The sequence below is a fragment of the Danio rerio genome, chromosome 8 (genome assembly GCF_049306965.1).
Source record: "Danio rerio strain Tuebingen ecotype United States chromosome 8, GRCz12tu, whole genome shotgun sequence".
Lineage (NCBI taxonomy): Eukaryota > Metazoa > Chordata > Actinopteri > Cypriniformes > Danionidae > Danio > Danio rerio.
The window spans coordinates 17,516,039-17,540,000 of record NC_133183.1 but is presented as its reverse complement, the minus strand read 5'-3'; the positions used below and the strand labels follow the sequence as shown (position 1 = coordinate 17,540,000).

Genomic DNA, 23,962 nt, shown 5'->3' with positions numbered 1-23,962 from the left:
CAAAAATGTGAACCCAGTACCTCAGAGCAGAGAGCTGAAAATACATAGTGATGGTGGGAGTGGAGACAATAGACATAAATGACAACAACAAATACAAATCTGAATATATGAGGTTTTCAGTCCTTCATAGTATTTTTAAATCTTTTAGCCTGTATTTTTTTTATAATTAATATGTTTTTTAATTATATTACTTTGTTGTCTAATTATTATGTTTTGCCCCGATAACTTTCATATGATCATTGCATTAATAAATAATTATTAAATGTTATTTTTTGGGATATGTTATATCATATCACAATACTCTACACCGATGATCTCTACACTGAAACCAGGATAGGATGATTAAACTGTTCCACAAACTGGACTATAACTATAGCCTATTATAAACTAAGCTGAACCTGTATGAAATGCAATATGATTTATGCTGGATATTTCAGAAGGGTTAACGTGATTTTATGATAACACATGTGACGCTCTTGTGGTTTTTCTACTCTGATTGGTCAGATGACCCAGGCTGTTATGATTGTCTGTTATAGTCTGTTGTCTACTATAAATATCTAAAAGATTGCACCCCTTACTATGTGCCAAATGTGTTACTGAAGTGAAACTTGAATTGCTAATAATGGATTCCAGCAGTTCAGAAGAGATGATATAATTATCTGCTGTGCACTTTGATCTTTAAGACTTTACATGTTTTAAAATCAGAACTAGCTACACTGCATGAATGTAGGTAATATTTGAAAAAGGAAGCATAGTAGGGGTACTTTAAATGAAAATTTCATGCAAAATGAAAATTCACATCTCTTAGTTTTGTTTCTTTTTGATGGCTTCAAGTTCAGAGTGACTGGATGTCCAATCAGATCTTTTCAATCATTGAAAGTTAAAGGGTTACCATGGCCGTTAAGCTTGATTTACCTAAATTTCAGTCTGTTCCTTAAACAAAGTCAAGCAATTCATTTGAACTTCTTCCATGAAGTTTTTATGGCTCTCTTGAGCTTGACATGTCCTGATCCTCATTCACTTTCATTAGGCTTTATGCTAGACTTTTCATTTGGTTTTCCAATGTAAAACTCATTGTTTTCAAGGTCTTGTTATCTGCTACAATTATAATCGGAATGCCTCAGAATAAGAAGACTTTATTTCAAGATTGTGGCTTGAGGTGATATCAGTTGTAAGTGGACTATCTGATTTATTTGCTAATGTCATTATTGTGATTGGACATCAAGCGTTCTCCTTCAAATGCAATCAGTTTGTTTCTAATTCAGTTTTTTTTGTTATTGAAGTGTCTGGTCAAAAAGAGTAGGGAATTTTGTCACAAATGCCAGCAGAATTAATGCAAATGCCAACGCATTTCAATCCATCATTGCAGAAATGTATGACATCATGTTTATACATAGGTATAATGAAGTGATGGTCTTAACCTAGTCTTTACCTGGGCCAATTATTTTGCATGTTCGCATGAAGGGGTAGGGGTGTCCAGATTCTCATGTGGTTGTTGGCACAGGGGTAGGGGGAATTGCCAGATAGCCCTTCAAATGACATTTTTTGGGACCAAAGGGGCAGAGTTTACCGCCAAGGATTTTTTCGACTGGCCCAGTGGGGCCAGTGATTCAGATTTTTACTTGCCCTGCCAAAATTTTCACTGGTCCCACCAAAAAAAAAAAAAAAAACAAGTTAATAGCTATTTCTTAGCCACATATTTTAAATAATGCGTCAAAAATAATGTCTGTGAATTTAGAAGTTAATGTGTTTAATGTATTTTAATGTATCAATTAATAATACATTCAAAGTGTTATGGAAAGAAAATATGGTATCTTATTGCAGTTCTGAATGATTTAACAAAAGGTGACGACAAACTGTGCCAAACCCTGCTTGATTTGTTGCACCCACATAAATGTATGCTTCCAAGACATTAGCCTCATAATATGATTTTGCCGCCATGTTGCTGTCTCTTCGCTGTACTGATTGTTACCAAGTTACAGACAAAAATAATGTGCTCACAACAGCCAATCAGATAAGAAGAACTGAAAAGGAAGATGGTGTTTACGGCATCACAGAGAAGGTAGCATTTAAAGGATAAAAAGCACAAACTGTTTCTTGATTCTACACGATTGACAAACTGTTGCAGACCAGGAACGATCTTGTCTACTGTTCCGAGCGTCTCTCAAGCTGGCCCTGGGTCATCGGGCAGTCCTTATTGTTGAGCCCTGAGGGGATAAATGTTCATGAACACACCAGCTACCCCACAACGAGAATATCCACACTTGTAAAATTAATAATAATTGGCATTAATAAGGAATTTTTAGTTTAAATATTGCATTTCTAATGGCATTCAGGTTTTAAGGTTATGCCCTTCAAAGAAACGTTTGAGAAAAATCACAAATTTTTGCTATTGATAGGCCCTTATAAAAACCAATTCTCACAACATGTTTTCAATTCTGATACACAATGACTTAATAGAGTTTTGTCAGAAAGTCTAGTGTCAGCAAGTTCGCATTTTACACCACATTTGGTTTAACGTCAATCCTGTTTTCTTGTGTCTACGTCCATGAATAAGAACACAGTGTGAATACAGTGGTCCCTCTGTTATCACGGGAGTTATGCTCTAAAAATAACCCACAACAGGCGAAATCTGCAAAGTTGACAGCGTCATTTATTACAGTTATTATAGATGTTTTAAGGCTGTAAAACAACTCACTTTTCTCAGACAGACATTAACATTTTCACACTTTTCTCTCTTGTTTAAACACCCTAAAATACTAAGTCCAGTATTTTAGAATGAAACCAAAGATCAAAACCTGTTGTCAGACGCTATAACATTCATCGCTGTCAGCAAAAGGTTCATAAAGCTTTTTAGCCTTTGTGCAGATAATGTAGGCTCCAGCAAAATGTTCTTTTTTCTGCAGTCACTGAACCACAAAGCGAAAGCAGACTTCATCCTTAAGGGGGGTCCCATTGTGCACAGGATGCACCGTGCACATGACAATTGAAAGTAAACACGGATGCACACATTCGCATGTTATTTGAAAAGAAATTATTTAGATGGCACTCTGTGGCGCGGCAGAAATATGAACAATGTCCTGAACAGAGTCTTAGCTGGGCACTGCAGACAGCTACCAACTTGCAGGTGTACGTACCTTGATATAAATCTATATTTGCATGGTGCTGTGTGGCGTGGTGCATACTGCGTGCGATCCCCTTTACGATGGACTTGCTGCGGACAACTCTTTTTGCATACTTGTTAAAACTCACACGGCTAGTGAATGAAGATTTACGTTAATTTGGCTAGCTGAACACATACTGTACTGTATAGGAGACACAGAGGAGATATATTAACAATGGTCTACAGCCGATCAGGACGCAAAACACAAGAAGCTGTAAAAAAATAATGTTAAAAAAGCATGTCAAATTGTACAAAAACAAAACAAACAAAAAAATTCTGCGAAAATGTGGGACAGCAAAAGGTGAACTGCATTATTAGAGGGATTACTGTATACAGTACGGTTTCCTGCCTCTTATCAACGCCAGTTGTGAGTTCTGTATCAACTGGCAGAGAAAATCCAGAAGCTTATTTTTAAACTAAAGTAAATACGAACAGCATTTTCTAATGTCCAAATACAGCGCAAAACAACTTTGGTGGTGTAGAACCTGTTAAAGTTGCCATGAAACAGAAATTAAGTCTTTTTTTTTTCATTATTGTTACAAACATCAACTTAAAATGTTCTTACAATTGCTACAACAACAACAAAAAAAAGTGTACATCGGTGCATAATTTCATCTTTTAAGAACTGATTAGATTGTTGGAAGAAGGGTGTTGGTAACAAAATGAAGGAAGATCAACAAATGGATGAAGGTGGAGAAGAAAGAAAACACTTCCTAATAGCCATGCCCTAAAGGCATTCCATGTGACCAGAAGTGAAGAAAAGTTGTTTCAAGGGGGCATTGATAGTTACTGTATTAAAATTGAACATTGTGAGGTCAAATTCATTTTTGCAAAATAGTGAAGTGCACAGATATATTGTTTATAACAAGCACTACTAAATAACGAAGAGTACATTTGGATTCCATGGCGACTTAAAGTAACCTGAGGGATTAGAATGGAGAGTGAGGTCATAAATCAAGATATGTCAAAATGAACTAATCTAATAAGGTTATAAAAGACATACAAGCAAAATTAGTTTATGAAAATGCATTAACTTGATTAGTTAATTATGGTAAATGTAAGTCGACACACAAGAACTTAGTATGCACAATAGCGTCACTTGCTCATATAAGCTATACCAGCGTAGGGTTAAGTATTACAAACACGTATACAAAGGTCTTTCCCTCATAGCTGAACACGGAGCCATCAGTAGGTTAATGGAATGCTTTTAAAGCTCTCCGAGCACCATTGTGTGAGTGACTGTGACCTTTTGCATTGTGTCGTCTGTGTTTTGCTGGACCGTCAGTCAAAGGCGATGGAGAGACCTAATTAAACATGTTAGAATCACGTGTTGCTGCCACACAATGGGACGGTAGATTGCGATTGCCTTTTCACTGAATACAGCAAAAGCAGCCACTTCCTGGTTTTTTCCAGTGGAATTAAATAATCCCGCACAAAAGCCTCTGAATGCCTGAACCAAACAAAAGGTCTACATGCCTGCTGCTTCAGAAATGCCTGCCCGAGTTTTCTGTTATCTGATATCACAGTTATTAAATACATTCCTTTTTAAGAAGGAAATTAAAAGCTGACATTAACTTTCAGGCCGACATGCTCGCGGTTTGTCAGTATGTGAAATTTCTTCTCTCTGCTTTGCTCAAGAATGTGTTTGCGCTAAATTAGATCTGGATATTTCATAGCAGAGCTTTGAGGACAGAATTCATGTTTTTTTTTTTTTTTTTAATACTACTACTATTGTTTACTGTGTTTTTATGATACATGTATGTTATTTTGTTATGTACACTTTAAAAATGCTTTGGCAATACATGTGTAACATTTGTCATGCCAATAAAGCAAATAATAAATTGAATTGAAAGAGAGAGAGAGAGAGAGAGAGAGAGAGAGAGAGAGAGAGAGAGAGAGAGAGAGAGAGAGAGAGATTTTATTCCTAAAGGTTTTAGAAACCCTGGAGTACTTTTTAAAAATTTTAACAGATTTGTTTGCATTGAAATTCAATTAAGACAACGTTAGCATCTGTCAGCTTTACTTGTGGAGTAAACTAGATAATTTTGAGCTTTTGTCAGCTAATTTAATAATTTTTGCGGCAGGACCAAACTATCGTATCGCGAATCTGCTAGTGGAGTGATGACGCGTGGCCTTCTCATTAACGTTCGTAGCAGAGTTTTCTTATCCCATGAGATGACCCTGCATGCAGTATTTAGCCATTCATAAAGGGCTGTATGTGTTTGTTTCCATGTTTCCATGTGTTTGTTTCCATGAGGGTTTACTGTGTGTTTTCCCTGCGACACTGTCAATGCTGATACAGCAAAGCTGTTGGTTTGAGGCAAGCATTTTTGTTGGGAGAGCTGTATGAAAATTGGAGAATGGTGGACTTTGTCTTTAATCAGTTGAGTTTGTTACCATTCAGACACATCGAATATTCAACCGTTGTGTTCACCTATGTTTACAATCCTCTGGTTTATCAGCAGAGCTAATGGTTGGAATAGATAGTGTAAGAGACCTGCAGCACTGCTATCCATTGTGTTTGCATTCAGACCTGGGGATCAAGGAGGAGAGACATCTTTATATAAACGTGAGATAAAAAATGATCTAAATGATGATATACCGAATTGTGGTCATGTGTATATGAAATTACGAATAACATATGTAGCAGAGCATTGAATTACTGTTTTTTTTTCTTTTTTTTCGCATTTTAACTTTGTAAACTATAAAATCATGGGTCTCCTCACGGTTTGTGTCTCATTTGTGAGCCAACTGACAGTTGTTCGCTCCCCTCTTTTCCGCTTGTTCTGCCAGCCACGCCCGTTCACAGTGCTCCTTGCCCATCTGGTAGCATTTCTTGAAAGAATTCTGAGGTAAACTTAAATCAAAAGAGAGGGGTTTCATCGCCCTTTAATGGAACTGTAGTATTTTAATACTTTTTATAAAATATTTTCCTATACAGAGAGAGAGAAAGAGAGAGAGAGAGAGAGAGAGGGAGAGAGAGAGAGAGAGAGAGAGAGAGAGAGAGAGAGAGAGAGAAAGTACATTTTATTATTAATAAAACTTTTTTGTTTTTTTCCCAGTGATGGGTTGCAGCTGGGAGGGCATCCGCTGCATAAAACATGTGCTGGATAAGTTGGCGGTTCATTCCGCTGTGGCAGTCCCGGATTAATAAAGGGACTAAGCTGAATAGAAAATGAATGAAACTTTTTTTTTTTTTTTTACTATTTTATTAAATATTTGCCTATATATATATATATATATATATATATATATATATATATATATATATATATATATATATATATATATATATACAGACAGAGGAAAAGTTATTTTTATTCCTAGTGAAACTCTTTTATTTTACCATTTTATCAAAAATTTTCCTGAAGACAGTGGATATCTGATGAAATGTGCCGTTTATTTTTTATGTATAGCTCAATGTACTCTGTATTTAACCCCTTTTAGAGTGACACGATACTTTTATGCCCAACTCTGTGCTGCATTATTTAGTGTCATTAAGCTAATATATCTACATTGAGCTTTCTTAGCAAGAACATGACTAACAGAGGGCAAAGTACATTATTTATCTCTCCCTCCATTTAGACAAGTCTCTTAAATATTTCAGGAGTGTTTTTCCCCAGAGCAGGACTCTGCAGATCGATCAGTATCAAAAGACACCGTTTGCCCCCAAACACTGTTTGACATCCAGCTATTTCTGTTCGGGAGCACCGGCTAGGTCATTGCTTGTTTTGAGCTCATTCACTTTTCATTTGCTTTCTTTTTCTCTGTCTTTTAACAGAGTGCAAATCATTAGTTCACCTGTGCTGCTTGTTGTTGAGATGCTGTAGAACTTCAGCTCTGGAGCAGGTGTGTGTGTGACTCATAGAAATAAGAGGATTCCACTTTAATCCCAGAATCAGTTTTAATGAGATCTTTACTAGAGCTATGCAGCCACTAACTATATAACAACAGCAGCTAATAATAAACTGCGTATGAGATGGTTGTTATTGTGCTATAGTAGAACAAAGGTGTAGTATTCGTTTGTTTATTATTTGCAATTAATTGTCTTCATCAGTCTTTTATGTATCTTTTTAATGGGTTACATTTTGTATTTAACTTCAAATATACACTTTTCAAAAGTTTTTGGTCGCTATGTTTTGTTTTTAATTCATTGTGTTTGTTTATTTATTTATGTCTCTTATGAGCATTGTTACATTTATTTGGTCAAAAATGTTACTTAGCCATTAAAATGTAATTTATATATTTATTCATTAATTGTTCTTCAGCTTAGTCCCTTATTCATCAGGGGTTACCACAGTGGAATGAACCCACAACTTATCCAGCATATGTTTTACGTGGTGGATGCCCTTCCAACTTTAACCCAGTACTAAAAAACATCCATACACACTCACATACATACACTACGGACAATTTAGCTTATTTACCTATAGTGCATGTCTTTGGACTTGTGGGGGAAACTGTAGCACCCATGGGGAACCCACGCAAACACAGGGAGAACATGCAAACTCCACACAAAAATGCCAAAATGCTTGGGACCCGAACCAGCAACCTTCTTGCTGTGAGGTGACAGTGCTAACCACTGAGCCACTGTGTTACCATTATTTCTATCTGGTAATGTTTTACATTTACATGTTTCTAGCACATTTCTAGCATGGTTAGGACATGTTAGCTTGAGTTAGCATGTTGACTGCATGTTTCTGTCATGATTAGCACATAATTAAAAATACCATTATCATTGTTATCACATTAATAAACTGAAATGACATGTTACATGGAGGTTTTACGTATGCTTAAATGTATATATGCTAATGTATATATGCTAACATATTTCTGTAATCTATTTCTAGCATGTTTCTGAAGTGTTTAATAGCGTAAATTAGCATGTTGACAGCATGAATTGTAAGGTTGTTAACATGTTTATTGAATTAATTAGCATGTTGCTCACTTGTTACAAGCATGAAATACTTGTATACTTAAATGATTAGCATGAACAACAAAACAGAGAGAGAGAGAGAGAGAGAGAGAGAGAGAGAGAGAGAGAGAGAGAGAGAGAGAGAGCGAGAGAGAGCACAGAATTTAAGAAAAAATTATAATTGTGGAATTGTTTTGAGAGTACAAGAACTAACAATTTCACTTCAATTTACCTTTATTTAAATTTACCAAATTACCTTTATAGCGCTTTTACAATGTATATTGTGTCAAAGCAGCTTCACAAAGAAGATCATAGTAAATTCAAACAGTGTAGACAATAATAATAATAAAAATAATACATTTTATTTGTATAGCATTTTTCAACATACATGCAACTCAAAGTGCCTCACAAACAACAACAAAAAGCATTAAAACAGACCACATAAACTTGTCACATATACTCAGATAAAAGCATTCATGTACACAAAGAGTTCAAGAGTTCAGTTTAAGTTCAGTTCAGTTTATCTCAGTTCAGTGTGGTTTAATAATCACTACTGAGAGTCCAAACACTGAACAACACAAAAAGATTTTTAACTTTTTATTTATTGTTTAAAATCCAAATCTAATGAAAATCAAGATTTTGGATTCAAGCGCCCAAAATCTGTTTCCTTTGAGGGTGGCAGGGTGCACTGTTATAGATAGGGTGAGGAGCTCTGTCTCCTGGGAGGAGCTCGGAGTAGAGCCACTGCTCCTCCACATCGAGAGAAGTCAGCTGAGGTGGCTCAGGCGTCTGTTTCGTATGCCTACTGGATGCCTACTTAGGAAGGTGTTCCAGGCATGCCTCACTGGCAAGAGGCCTCGGGTAAGACCCATGACATGATGGAGGGACAAAAGCTGCATCCCAAATCGCATACTTATGCACTATTCTACGCCATTTTGTAGTATAAACAGTGTAAGTAGTGCGTTCGCACTGAAAACTCTAAAAATATTAAGTGCACTTGAAATATCCGGATGATGCACTCATTCAGCCAATAAAATGAAGTGTGAAATGATGGACACTTCACGACCGCAGGTTTGCTCACGTAGCGGAAGGGGCGGAACTATCGGGCACACATGTTGGATGACTTTATTTATTTTGGATGGTGAAAGCAAAATTCTCCTACGAGAGAGATTATAGCGCCTCCCGATGGTGAGTGCTGTTTTACTCACAGCAGGTATTATTTGATACTTCGGTCATTTATTTCACTGATTTGGAAACCGTCAAACGTCATCAAGGCAACGGTTTGAGTTTCCGCTTAGTAAAAAAAAAAAAAAAAAAAAATTAGTGCTCCATTTAGGACAACACTGCATACATATACTATGCTGTTAAGTGTGTAAGTGCATAAGTACATAGTGCATGAGTGCATAGTGTATAGGTTGCCATTTGAGACGCAGCTTATGTTTCTCAACTGGCCTGGAGATTCCCCCAGAGGAGCTGGTGGAAGTGTTTGGGTAGAGGGAATCCTGGGTTTCTCTACTGAGACTCCTGCCCCCATGACCCAGCCCCGGAAAAGCGAAGAGGATGAATAAATGAATGGATTGAATTATTATTGCTATATATTTGAAATATAAATAAGAAAACATTTCCTTAAAGCTTGCTTCTGTCTTTAATGTGGACCACACTTTAAGTCAGGCTTGGTGGGACGAGACTTCAGGTGACTGTGAATATGTGTCAGTGTAAAGAGCTCTTAAAGAACTTGACATGCCTGATGAAAATGACATCCGAGGCAGGCTGGATGGTAACATGTTCCTGTCTCTCTATCAGTAATTAAAGTTAACGTTTTCACATTTCCCCTATGACCAGCTCTGCACGGAGCTGTGCAGCTTTGGGAACCAACTCCAAATTACTCCTCAGTGTAGATACATTGGCTTAACTAGCACACGGGGGCCCCACGGTGACTTACGCATATATGCATACAGTTTCTTTCTGTCTGTCTTAAATAAAGCTCTTAATGAGTCTGAGATGAGAAGTGTGTCCAATTTAACCCACACCTCTCTCTTTTTTGCTCACTGTAACTCCCTTGTTGACTGTGATGAAGAAGCTGTAGGTAATAATGACAGAGGGACCTATTTATGCTACTATGCAAGTAGTGAAGAGGTATGAATGAAGCAAATCAATTCTGACAAAGTCAGCTAGTCAACCAAAAAGGGGTCAACTTTCATCTCCACCATGGCAGTCAGCTTTGTTTTTGCCCTCTTTGCAGGAGCCTAGTGGGAAAACACCCTCAAAATGTTTTTTTTAGATTTTCTATGTCTGGATTAAGTGAAATTGTGACAGTGTTACACAGCTCTCTGTTATTTCCGTCATTCAGTTACATATGTTTATGTAATAGTCACTAAAATATTGTTCTTGGCATCATAGCTGTACTTTCATGTCTCTCATTTTTTTCCTCTGCTCTCTTCTTTTATATTCCAAGGAAAATGGTGCCAAGCTCAATGTACTGACTGAAGTAAAATGACTTTGGAAGACATACTAATTTGAATTCCAATGTATATGGTGAGCAATAAGCCTTTTCTAGGTGTCTAGAATTTCAGTTAAAGCAAGAAAATCGAAACATAGCTTAGAAGTACAAAAAGGAAGCGGCGAGAAGCCAAACAAGCATATTGACAATGCCAAATGCAATTGCTTATTGATGATGACTTTCAATTTTACCACTGCCAGAGGCTGTTAAAAGCACATTGGATTGGATTACTTACGTAGTGGTAATGGCAATGTCACTAAATGTGTTTGAACAACCAATAAAGACCACATTTTTAGTGTATTGGTGCCACATTGATACTTTTAAATGGTACTTTGAGAAGTACATTGTAAAAGTTAGGTAGAGGTGGAGAAGTCTATACCAAAATCCAAACAGAAGATGTCTGCCGAGGTGCACTTCAACTCATATTAAAGTCAGGTTGAAATTAAAAAGGGCCCTATCATACACCAGTGCAATAGGCGCAAGACGTGTTTGGCTTAATTGGTTGCTATTTTTATACCAGCGCAACCCTAATTTTTACGTTTTGCGCCAAGTTATTTATGTATCAAATCCATTTGTTCCACTTTATAGACTCATGGACATGCTGGTCTGAAAAGGTCTAAAAGTACAGAAAAAAATATTATTTTCTAAATTGTTCTAGTTTATTCATAACAGTTTGCATTTGTATAATTGTATTATTAGCAGTATTTTATTTATATTTATATTTCTTTTATTTAAAACAAGTTTAGATTTGTCCCCCTGTCAGGTTTTAGAGATGTACATCACCATATGGGGCATAAGAATAGGACGTGTGTTTGGATATAACTGGAAAATAGAACTGAATTTAGAAATCGTTTTAAAGCAAATCTTTGCGTGCTCCACGTTGGTGCAGTGGGTAGCACGTTTGCCTCACAGCAAGAAGGTTGCTGATTTAAGCCTCGGCTGGGTCAATTGGCGTTTCTCCCTGTGTTCGTGTGGGTTTCCTCCAGGTGCTCTGGTTTTCCCCACAAGTCCAAAAACATGTGAATTAGGTAGGCTTAATATAGTATATATATATATATATATATATATATACACACACACACACACACACACACACACACACACACACACACACACACACACACACACACACACACTAACAGTTGAAGTCAGAATCATTAGCCCCCCTGAATCATTAGTCACCCTGTTTATTTTAATTTCTGTTTAACGGAGATATTTTTAACACATTTTTAAACATAATAGTTTTAATAACTCATATCTAATAACTGATTTATTTTATCTTTGCCACAATGACAGTTAGTATTTTACAAAATATTTTTCAAGACACTTCTATACAGCTTAAAGTGACATTTGAAAGCTTAACCAGGTTATTTAGGTTAACTATGTAGGCAGGTTAGAGTAATAAGGCAAGTTATTGTGTAACGATTATTTGTTCTTTAGACTATCGAAAAAAAATATAGCTTAAAAGGCTTATAATTTTGACCTTAAATTGGACTTTAAAAAATTACACACTCCTTTTTTACTGCTGAAATAAAACAATTAAGACTTTCTCCAGAAGAAAAAAATAAGTATTATCAGACATACTGTGAAAATTTCTTTGCTCTGTTATACATCATTTGCGAAATATTTAAAAAAGAAAAAAAAAATTAATAATAACTTCAACTGTAAGTATATAAGAATTTCACTCACCTGGGAAATGGAGGCCATGTGAATGGTTTGTGAGCACAATTAAGTGCACACAGCATGCCATATTATATGATAATTGTCGAAAATAATTCCAAAAGGCAATTGATTGTGTAAAGCTACACAAAGAAAACAAAAATATGATGTATAAGCTGAGTTCAGCAGCTAATCAGCTGGAATCAGCTGAGGTGACGTAACAACGACCAGCGAGACCTAGCTGTCACTCAAGTGACTTTTAATTATGCAGACTTAATATAACTTAATATAAACGAATGGATGGGTTATAAAAAAATTCACCCCCTCACAGTTGTCATAAAGGGTAATATTAGCTATGTGCACATAAACCATCTTTTGTGCCAGTTTGTAAACATGTTTTTATCAGCTGTAAAATTGGCCAATTTAGCGTTGCAGTCAGTGAACATTTAGAGTTTTTGGAGCCAGTCCCCCAAAGGCCAGTTGATGAATTGCAGTTTCAGTTACTTTCGTATTGGCTTCACAAGGGAGAGCGGGCCACTTGTGTGAACCCAACATAACAGAAAAGCATTATTGGTGCATTACATGTTATTTTATAAAATTGTTTGGTTGAATTGGTGTTTCAATATTGATAACAAAATATCATAGTATTTGCCACACCTCAACCCTCCTGTTTTCTAATCCACAAAAAAAAAAAAAAAAAAATCTACCTTTTGATTTTGTTTGCTAAATTTAGCTTGGTTTTTCTTTATTATTTCCATTATTTACTTCCCATCTGCTATTTGATCGGCAAACCATTTTTGAGTCATGACCCACTGGTTGCGAACCCCAGGGCTGGAAAGAAAACTGACCCCACAATGTCCCACCCTCAAGTCAGACAAACACCAGCAATACTTTCCGTCAGGACCCGGAAACCACCTGCTAAAGCAGACAATCTGAATTTTGTGGTGAAAAAAAAAGAAGAAGAAAGAGTGGCCTGATGTAAAGGTAGTGGAATGAGGATGTATTTGCCTGTGGGAAAAAAAAGACTGAAAGTAGGCTGGCAACAGATGTGTAGGGCAGTAAAAGTGTAATTGAAATGCCAGCAGCAATGGTCTTATCTACCCGTTCCAGCAGCTACCTCGCGTCTGAACATCAGTTAAATGTCATTTTAGCCCTGGCTGATTCAGGTCGACCACAATCCCCCATCTTCTGTGACTGCAGCCGCTGATGGGAGGGGAACAGCGGGACGGATGGATGGAGGGGGGGGGGGGGGGGGGGGGATTGGTGGAGAAAGCGGGCACTGAGAAAAGGAGAGAATGGTTGTAATTGGATTTCGTTTGCACACTGTTGACTTCCATCACCTGGGCTTAATTGGGAATTTGATATGGTTTATCAGAAGGAGTCATTTACAGTTTGGACATATCATTAGCTGCTTTGTCTGTACTATTTATTCACTTCGTATTTTAATAAACTTTATTCTCTCATGATATGTTAGCAAAAAGAGTTTGAAGTAAAATCCTCCTGCCCTCAAATTGCCCCAGTCATTGTGAAGTGACCACAGGTCCAGATTCATGACAGGTTGATTTGAGGAAGGATTTGACAATGGAGCACCTTTAGCTTTAGGTAATGAGCCTTGATTCAGGTTGCATCATAATTTATGTGCTTTTATTACACGGTATAATGGATGTATATTACATAAGGGGAAGCATAATTAGTGTGGAGGTGGGGAGGTGAGGATTACGAAAAAAATATGGCTTAATCAAAATAATTTGTCTTCACTATTAACTGCGCTTTAATTCGTCAGGCATCTCAACACTGCATTACTGCATGGAACAAAACTGCTGCAACTAAACAAAGTTATGCCAACTGTGCACTAGTTTAAAGTTCAGAGCTTGTACATAATATGCACAAACACTGGATTAAAGGCTGATTTTAACTATGGTTTGGCTATTACCTAAGGGCGGTTCACATAAACCATCTTTTGCGTGTTCAACTTCGTTATTTACAAAGGAGGCGCATGGCTTGAGTGCGAGGCTTGCACATGTATATTAGCAACGTGCCCATGCTTTCCAGGAGCATATTTGAAAGAATGCCGCAAGCACACCGTGACAATAACTGACCGGTCAGTTTCATACTTGAATATACACATTTCTACTCCAAAGAGAAAAAAAAAATACAAAAGTAAAACAGGAAAACACCAAACTAGTTTGGAGCATAGTTAAACAAATGTGCCTTGACTATATATATATATATATATATATATATATATTTTTTTTTTAAAGAGAAATACCAAGCTAAATGTAGTTTAGATTTATTAGATTATGTATGTATTCTTATTTATTTATTTATTTATTTATTTATTTATTTATTTATTTATTCATTCATTTTTCTGTCATTTGTTTTACTGTAAAACTATTACTTGTGTTTAAATGCCAAAACTTGTTTACTTATTTTTAAATCCAAAGACAAATGGACTATTGTTTGTTTTTAATTATGTTGTGCTGTATTAATTGATTACTGAGCAATTACTTAATTGATACTTAGCTAATACTTAGTTAATTTTGTAGTTTAGATTTATTAGACATTAGACAAATAATTTTTTATGTATTTTATTTATTTATCTGTAAAATTTCACTGTAAAATTATTTATTCTGTTTAAATTCCAAAAACGTTTTTACTTTTTATTTTGCGCTGTATTAATTAATTACTGAGTCACAATATCTTACATTTTAAAATATAAGGAGTTTTCTTGTGATTTATTAAACCAGTAGTGTTTTTAAATTAATGAATGCACAATAATAGTAATAACCGTGAAATCGTGATTATTTCTCAGACTATAATCGTAAAACCAAAATCTTTAATTGTTGCATAAATTTGCCATAGCTCTGCTTTAATTGTTATTGCTGGTGGTGCAATGTACTTTGTTCAAAACTATGTTTTTACTAAAATCAGGCCTGCTACTGAATAACAGGTGAATGGGAAAGCTAGCATGTAACTCTTTATATTTGGAAGCAGATACAGCCAACTGGGCTAATAACAATAACATACAGTAAAGCATTTATCAGCCACTACCTTTTCAAAAGACTCTTCATTACTAGTTTGTATTGAAAAACACCTACTGTAGCTTCTGTTGTTCTCAGCTTGTTTCTATGGCTAAAGAAGGTGAAGCGAATTGTCACAAGCTCCTTTTACCATGCATCAATATCACCTTCTGGTATCCTCTTTTTCATTAATTAATTTTCTTTTCGGCTTAGTCCTTTTATTAATCTGGGGTCGCCACTGCGGAATGAACCGCCAACTTATCCAGCATATGTTTTACACAGCCGATGCCCTTCCAGCTGCAACCCAACACTGTATGGGAAACACCCATACACTCTCATGCACACACATACACTATGGACAATTTAGCTTAATTCATCTGTGCCGCATGTCTTTGGACTTGTGGGGGAAATCGGAGCACCCGGTGGAAACCCATGCGAACACGGGAAGAACATGCAGACTCAGACTCAAACACAGAAATGCCAACTGACTCAGCGGAGGCTTGAACCAGCGACCTTCTTGCAGTGAGGCCACAGCGCTACCTGCTGTGCCACCACAACATCCATCCTTTTTTTAAAAACATTATTTAACAACTATTGTATCTATATACAGTGTAGTTAGTATGTATCCCTTCTATTTATACTTGCTCTCTAACTGGGATTTAAAGTTTTGTTTTCATCATGGAAGTTATGTCCGCTTACAAGGGTGCTATCACCTGTATTGGTCACTTGTTGACCTTTTGAAGGTTGGTTTACCTATATAGCTTTTATTACCTGTGCCCCATTACACTGACTCCACCACAACCTTACTACCATCTGGGTCACGGCACCAAGGTGAACCCTTCAGTTCCACTTTCTCTCTAAGCTAGGTTTAAACCTATGCTTCCTGCGTAGGAGGCGAGTGCACTTACAAGGTTATTGACACCAATGTTACCCTTCCAGCTCCACTCACACTAGTTCGTGCTGGATTCTAACTGGTGATAGTGGCTAGGTTTACCTGCTAAACTTTACTCACGTCCGGGTCATGGCACCAATTTAGCTTGGATTGCTCCATGTAGGATTCAAAGCAGCGTTACTACCTTAGAAGAGGAGTACACCAACACAGACACTAAAGATCGTAGCCTCCAGAGTCAGTTGCTGCTCTGCTTCTTGAGGTCAGGAAAGTGAAGTTTACTCACACACCTCCTACTTGCTCGGCTGCATTGCAAGTATACAAATTGGAATGCAGCCCAGGTCTTTCTGAGGTCCTGGTACAGTGCGACATGAGACTTGACCACAAAACCCTGTGTCGCTTCACCTCTACATAGCCTGACCTTTACTTCCTGCAGTGCCGTTTCTTTTTTAATCTACAGTTGCAGACATGGTTTTCTGATTTGTGCAGCTCCATATGTTGGAGGAAGTTAAGAGACGCACACATCCTTTTACACTTTTGTCTGTATTGTCTTGCGTGTGTTCGAAGTTCACACAGTCTTCACATTACGTAGTCAGCGAGATCCTGCAAGATTCTTTTGACACGTGTGGTGTCTCGTACAGCACTTCCCATTCACGCTGCTAAATTTGAAACTCGCTGTAAGGTTTTGTGAAGAGCAGCCCGATAGAGGATATCAGATCTGTGCTGAAAGGAGAACTGTTAGTTTTAATGGTTCGTAAAATGATTTAGTTTGTATATAGTGAATAATGAATATAACTGATGACATAGCACTACATAGGGATCTATTTAAATGACATGTATGTATCAATTTACTATGAATTACAATAAATGCAATACCATCAATGATAAACTTCTATCTATCTATCTATCTATCTATCTATCTATCTATCTATCTATCTATCTATCTATCTATCTATCTATCTATCTATCTATCTATCTATCTATCTATCTATCTATCTATCTGTCTATCTGTCTGTCTGTCTGTCTGTCTGTCTGTCTGTCTGTCTGTCTGTCTGTCTGTCTGTCTGTCTGTCTGTCTTTCTATCTGTCTGTCTGTCTGTCTGTCTGTCTGTCTGTCTGTCTGTCTGTCTGTCTGTCACTCTGTCTATTATACTATGTATAATTGTTTGTATATCGTTTATTATTTTGTCCCTCATTTTGTCTGCATGTCCGTCTGTCCGTCTGTCCGTCTGTCCGTCCGTCCGTCCGTCCGTCCGTCCGTCTGTCTGTCTGTCTGTCTGTCTGTCTGTCTGTCTGTCTGTCTTTCTATCTATCTATCTATCTATCTATCTATCTATCTATCTATCTATCTATCTATCTATCTATCTATCTATCTATCTATCTATCTATCTATCTATCTATCTATCTATCTATCTATCTATCTATCTATCTATCTATCTATCTATCTATCTGTCTGTCTGTCTGTCTGTCTATCTACCTATTTACCTGTCTGTCTGTCTGTCTGTCATTTTATCGATCTGTTTATCACTCTGTCTATCATTCTATATATTGTTCTATCGTTTTGTCTGTCTGTCTGCCATTCTATCATTTTATCGATCTGTCTATCACTCTTTCTAGCCTTCTATATATTGTTTTATTGTTTTGTTTTACATTCTATCCGTCTGTCCGTCTATCCGTCTATCCGTCCATCTGTTTGTTTGTCTGTCTGTATATCTATTGTGCTATTTATTGTTCGATCATGCTATAATGCTATCAATCTATCATTTAATCATGCCATCTATCATTCTATCAATCTATTGTATATCTATCTATCATCCATCGATCTGTTTAACATTTACAGTGTCTGTTGCTCAGTTTGTTTGCAAACTCCCACTTTCACTTTCCAGTTTTTCTTCTTAAATAATTAAATAATCTCTGTTTCACCTCACTAAAAATCTCTGTTTCTCCTCGTTTCAGAGAGTGATTTTCAACATTGTGAACTTCAGCAAGACCAAGAGCCTGTACAGAGATGGGATGTCCCCCGTGGTGAAGTCGACCAGCCGGCCTAAATGGTATTCATACCCTCTGCAAATATCACATCTCCACCTACACACTGCGCTTTCCACGCTTCAGTTCTGAATAACAAATCCACAACTTATCTTCCATGTGTAGTTTCCCCATTTGTGTAGCTTAGGCCTTAGCATGGTTTCCAGACAAGCCCTGCAGACAGAGTGAATATTGTGTACACTGTCATCATATCTGACGGTCTCATCTCTCTCGCACACAAACAACAGGATTTTTCGTTACCACCTTTTGGAGTTTTCACACTGCCGGTGTTCTTTAAGCATTCAACGCTTTCTCACTTTCTCTTCCTTCTCCAAGTTGACAATAGTGTGTTTGATGTTCCAGATGAGAGCTTGTGTTGCCGGGGATGTTTGGTCTTTGTAGAAAATAAGAGAGAGACACTGACAGGACTGTTGATAGAAGAATTATGAAAAATGCAAGAGAAGGAAGCAACTCCGTATACGCCACTGTTTACATCACATCACATTGGAGCCATTTTTTTCTAAATATGTCCTTTAATCGGCTTGTCTCTTTGCGCTGTCAGCAGTAGGGGTTGTTTTATTAGAAACGCTTCTGCCTTCGTGGTGGAGGAGATGCGTGAAAGACAAATTCAGTCTTCTGGATGTGTGTATTTCTGGATGTCTGTTAAATGGCTACATGGATTGCATCAGTGTGGAGATAAGATCAAATCCTTCCTGCTCTGGGAGGGTTCTGCTTTTCTTCACGTATGGCTTATTTGATCTCTTTGTCTATGACATAAATGCACTGCAAGACCGAAGCCCATCACTATTCATCATTATAAAGCACAAACTTTATAACTTATACTGTGTTGTTGTGTACTTTACAATGCCAGTCACAGTTTAGATTCAAATCTTATTTCTGGCTATTTTTTATACAAATATTTACTTATAAATTATTAGTTATTTATTATATAAAGTAGGGCTGCACCATATATTGTTTTAGCATTGATATCACAATGTGCTAAACCTGCATTAGTCACATCTTAAAATCTGCAATTCAAGTTGGTAATTAAGATTAACCAGTCACTGCACAGTGTTTAAACCTAATCTAATAAAGTATTTTTATTGAGATTTTTATTTGGCCTGTGATCAAAAGATTTCAAGCAAATTTAAATTATTTGGGCACAAGAAATTAGTAGTCTAACAGATCATTTAGGCACGGATTGAACCATTTTTAGGTTCAGCCAAAAAGGTAAGGAGACAAATGTACTGTAATTTGCTTTCCATTTATTACAAAAACAATACTGCAAGAAACTTTTGGTTATAACAAACAAAACTTAGAACCTTTATTAAAAATAAAATGAAGAAATAATCAACTGAATAAAAATAAATTATTCAATTATAAATAAAAGTAAAATAAAGGCTAAACAAGTAGTGACAGAAAACATCTTTAACCTAAGAAACCCACCACATCCGACCAACCTACAACAACTTCTTTAATCATCATTATATTTTACAGGAAATCCTCAGTGGGTTCATACACGTGATTCGAATGATGTAAGAGGCAATATATAATATATATAATATATATATATTAATCTGTGGGTCACGTGTGTTCCAAACCGTGCATTGTGGTCAACTGTGATCCGTTGCACCCGTACAAGAAATTATACAGTTTGCCACTTTAATAAAGATTGTGTTTAACTATTTGGTAACACTTGATGGATGCAGTTCCCCAAGCTTATGGGAGTCTTACACAATATTAATTGTTTTTCACTGCACCATGACTTTACATTCTATATTGTCCATTATTTCTAATAAGTGACAAGACTTTTGTCTAAGCAAAGTCAGACCTTACTGTTCTAATTAAATAAGTAAAAACCAAGGCATGAGCATATTTTATTTTTATGAAATAAGTGTAATCTAGAGGCCTTTGCCTTTCATATGAGCCACTTCTGGTACCAAATGATCAACTAGAATGTTCCAGAAACTTGAATAGGTGACAATACTTTTGTCAGGTAGTAAAATTTTTATCTGCTGTTTTTTATCTGTGCTTTAGTTTCTTTTATTTTGTATATTTTTTGGATACTTGTGTATATTTTTTATACTTCCCCACAAATTCATCCCAGTCACTGCAAATTATAAATTCTTTCCAAATAGATTCTGTCCAATACAATAAAACATTAACATTATGAAACACGTTTTATGTATTTTAAATGTTATTCAAATTTCATGACAAAGTAGTTCATGTCTGAACTATCAACAGCCATTACTCTAGTCTTAAGTCTCACACGATCCTTTTAGAGATTTTTTTTATAAATCAATTTTTGTATTGCATGTTATACTGTCAATGTTTTAGTGTACTATTTTAAGTAATAAAAATAGAGTTGAAGGCAAAATGATTAACCCACCTGTCAAATTTTTATTTCTTTTTCAAATATTTCCCAAGTGCTGTTCAACAGAGACGATTTTTTGACACATTTCAAACATAATTATTTTCAAAACAAATTTATAATAGCTAGATTCCTTTGTCCTTACCATGATGACAGTACATACAATTGTGTTGCAAGTAACTAGTTTTCAGCTTAAATTGCAATTCAAAAGCTTAACTAGGTAAATTAGCCAAATCATTGGACAACAGTCATTTGTTTTGTACCCAATCGAAAAACAATTAAGGTCTAATTATATTGACCTTAATTAAATCATAAATTAAACAAAAATCGAATTTGCTTTTACTCCAGCCAAACTAAAAAGACTTTCCCTAGAAGAAAAAAATGTAATACAAAATACTGTAAAAATATTCTTGCTCTGTTTAACAGCAGGAAACATTATTAAAATTCTTAAAATCCTCTCAGTACAAGATTTAGATCTAGTCATTTTCCAGACCTTGAGAACATTAGGTTTAGGTTTATGTCAACTATCAACATGAATCATTTGTTTTGTGATCATATTTGCACTAATTTACAGTCTATAAGAGCTTTAAGTTTATTTTTTTGGCTTTTGGCAGCAACAAGTTTCAGTCTTACAGCGAGAGACTAACTTTAAGCACTTCTTGACAACTTTGGAAAAAGTTTGCAAATCCCTAACTACTAAACACACACGCAGATCAACACGCACACACACATCCATGCCTCCTATCAGTATCAATCAGAGTGGTGCATTACATTCAAACACTCATCTGCCAGGTTGAATTTGCATGGGCCATGCAGTCTGGGCAGGTGAGGCCTGTCAGAGGTAATAGCAGGGAACTGATGGATGCTGAAATGTGCGTGCATCTATACGAGAGCCACTACGCCGCGTTCTCCCGACGCACCGAACAGAGGTCATGTGACGCAGAAAACCCGCTCAACGGAAGCCTTGACATCTGTCACGAGTCGATCAAGGGCATTCAGACAAATGGCAGGCATCTGCCAAGGGAGCCTGTCTTCCTCTGCCAAACCCTGGTCACGGCCTAATGGGACAAGACAATTAGATGGAGATGCTGCCGGAAAACAATGGACTGCAAAACATTTCACAGTCAAGTTGACGTCTCCTACGTGCCCGTGTTCAACATTTCCCTCAGGAGTGCGCCGGGGGGTGTTTAGGAGTCTGTGACACCACACAGCTCAGTTTTTATAGAACTGCACTGCTCAAAATGGGCTTCAGAAGTAAACTGTGGTGAGGCTGCACTTATTATAAGAACTTTATAAAAACAATTAGTTGTTAATTATTTACCTTGATGTTTGATCTGTATTCTCAAACGCTAGATATTTTAAGAGAATGTGAATGTCTTAAATTTAAGCAGATTTTATGACTTGTGTTTTTGATCCATCCTACCCAAGTAAAATTTGTATTTTATTTATTTATTTGACATGGATATCACAATTACAATATATATATATATATATATATATATATATATATATATATATATATATATATATATATATATATATATATATATATATATATATATATATATATAGTGTAATTGTGATGTCCATGTCAAATAAATAAATAAAATACAAATTTGGGTAGGATATATATATATATATAGTTTATATAAAATAAAGGATGATAATAATATCGTAATAATATTTAAGACCAATTCATTATCAACATTTTCACAGTTTAATTAGCATTTTTACAAAATTATATATACATAGTTCTGGGCAGCACGGTGGATCAGTGGTTAGCACTGTTGCCTCACAGCAAAATTCTTTGTGGAGTTTGCATGTTCTCACTATGTTTGCGTGGGTTTCCTCCACATGCTCTAGTTTCTGCCACTTTCCAAAGGCATGCGCTATAGGTCAATTGAAAAAACTAAATTGGCCATACTGTATGAGTGTGTGTGTTTCCCAATACTGGTTTCCCAATACATTTCAGTGTGATCCCTGAAAAATAAGAAACTTGCCTGAAAGAAAATGAATGAAGGAATATATATATATATATATATATATATATATATATATATATATATATATATATATATATATATATATATATATATATATATATATATATATAGTTTAGGATAAGGGTTCACAAGTATTATATTTGGGTGTTCATTGCAAATGAATGATTGAAAATGCTTGTTCTAGTATATCATCAGTCATATTTTGGCATTTACAGTCCTTGTTCAATAATCTACTGTAACACAAACATGCCCTTTCATTCTCAAAAGTATATACTTTTCAGTATTTTTTATAACTGGAAGTGGTGTGATTTTTTTTTTTTTCTAACTTTCTTACACTTTCATAACAGGGAGGAGGCAGATTGACATTAGACGACATTTCTTTTATTTCCACCAGCATCAAAGCCATTGTCTGAATCATGGATTTTTTTTTAATACCAATCTGGAGCTCAAAGGAGCACTGTTTGTGTCGGTCTGCAGCATGCGGTGTGAAAATAAGCCAGTAGCATTTAGAGACTCTGAATACCCAGGCGAAAGCGGCGGAGAACCTCTGTGTACAAATGCCACAGTGATAGGAATCAGACGGCTGGATCAGGGTGAGCTGATCATACCACACGCTGCCCACCGCCGCTGTGCCACCGACTCGGGCATTAGACTTCAATAAGACCACATAATTCTCACACAAACGGAAGACGATCCTCTTCATTTTTCATCCAATTATAGAGGTGTGACAAGAACATGCTGCGCACAAAGAGAGGCCTTACACACTTTTTGCTGATTTAAGGTTGGTCAGTGTTGTCCAGCAAATCACACATGTTGATGTTTAAGCTACTTAAAGAGCCCTTGAGGTTAATGTTGTGTGATTTATCGCACAAGGTGGTTATTTGGGCTGAATATAAACAAACACATTAAGTTGAACCTTACTAAATGTAATTTGTTAGTTTAAATCCAGCCTATACAAATTGTTTGCGACCAGTTACTTTAAAAGTTTGTAAATCCTGTGAATCATACTGTTCAATGTGTCTATTAGCTTGAGTAGTTTTCTGTAAGGACATCAGCAAGGCTTTGGGTTTTGAACTAGGATCTATTTGATGCTCTGCTTGATGTGTGTTTCCCTTATTATTTGTGTTTATTGTACTGATTTTAATTGAAGTGATGATTATTTAAAGGGCACCTAGTTTATCCCTTTCTAAAGACCTCAAGTCTTTTGTGTCTCCAGTATGTGTCTGTAAAGTTTCAGCTCAAAATACCCATCATATTATTTATTGTAGCTTTCAGAATATTGGAATTTTCTGCTTTGAACAATATGTAGCTGTTTTTTTTTTTTTGTCTGTGCCTTTAATGTTAGTTCTCACTGCCCACTGCCTGTCAGACTGTCCCTCGATCTCCTCCTTGACTGCCTCAGATCAAAAGCACAGTG

The 23,962-nt window shown here is 36.2% G+C and overlaps 1 protein-coding gene across 11 annotated transcripts in view; it reads left to right on the top strand.

The window, feature by feature from the left end:
* The window catches only part of agbl4 (AGBL carboxypeptidase 4), a 685,205-nt gene that overhangs the window by 219,438 nt on the left and 441,805 nt on the right, over positions 1–23,962 (top strand). For all 11 annotated transcript variants that reach the window (XR_012383709.1, XR_012383713.1, XR_012383710.1 and 8 more), the window contains 1 exon segment: positions 18,103–18,197. Coding sequence is in view for 6 of the 11 variants with exons in the window: in XM_073909449.1 (XP_073765550.1) it covers positions 18,103–18,197 (95 nt within the window). In the remaining 5 variants the exon portion in view is untranslated.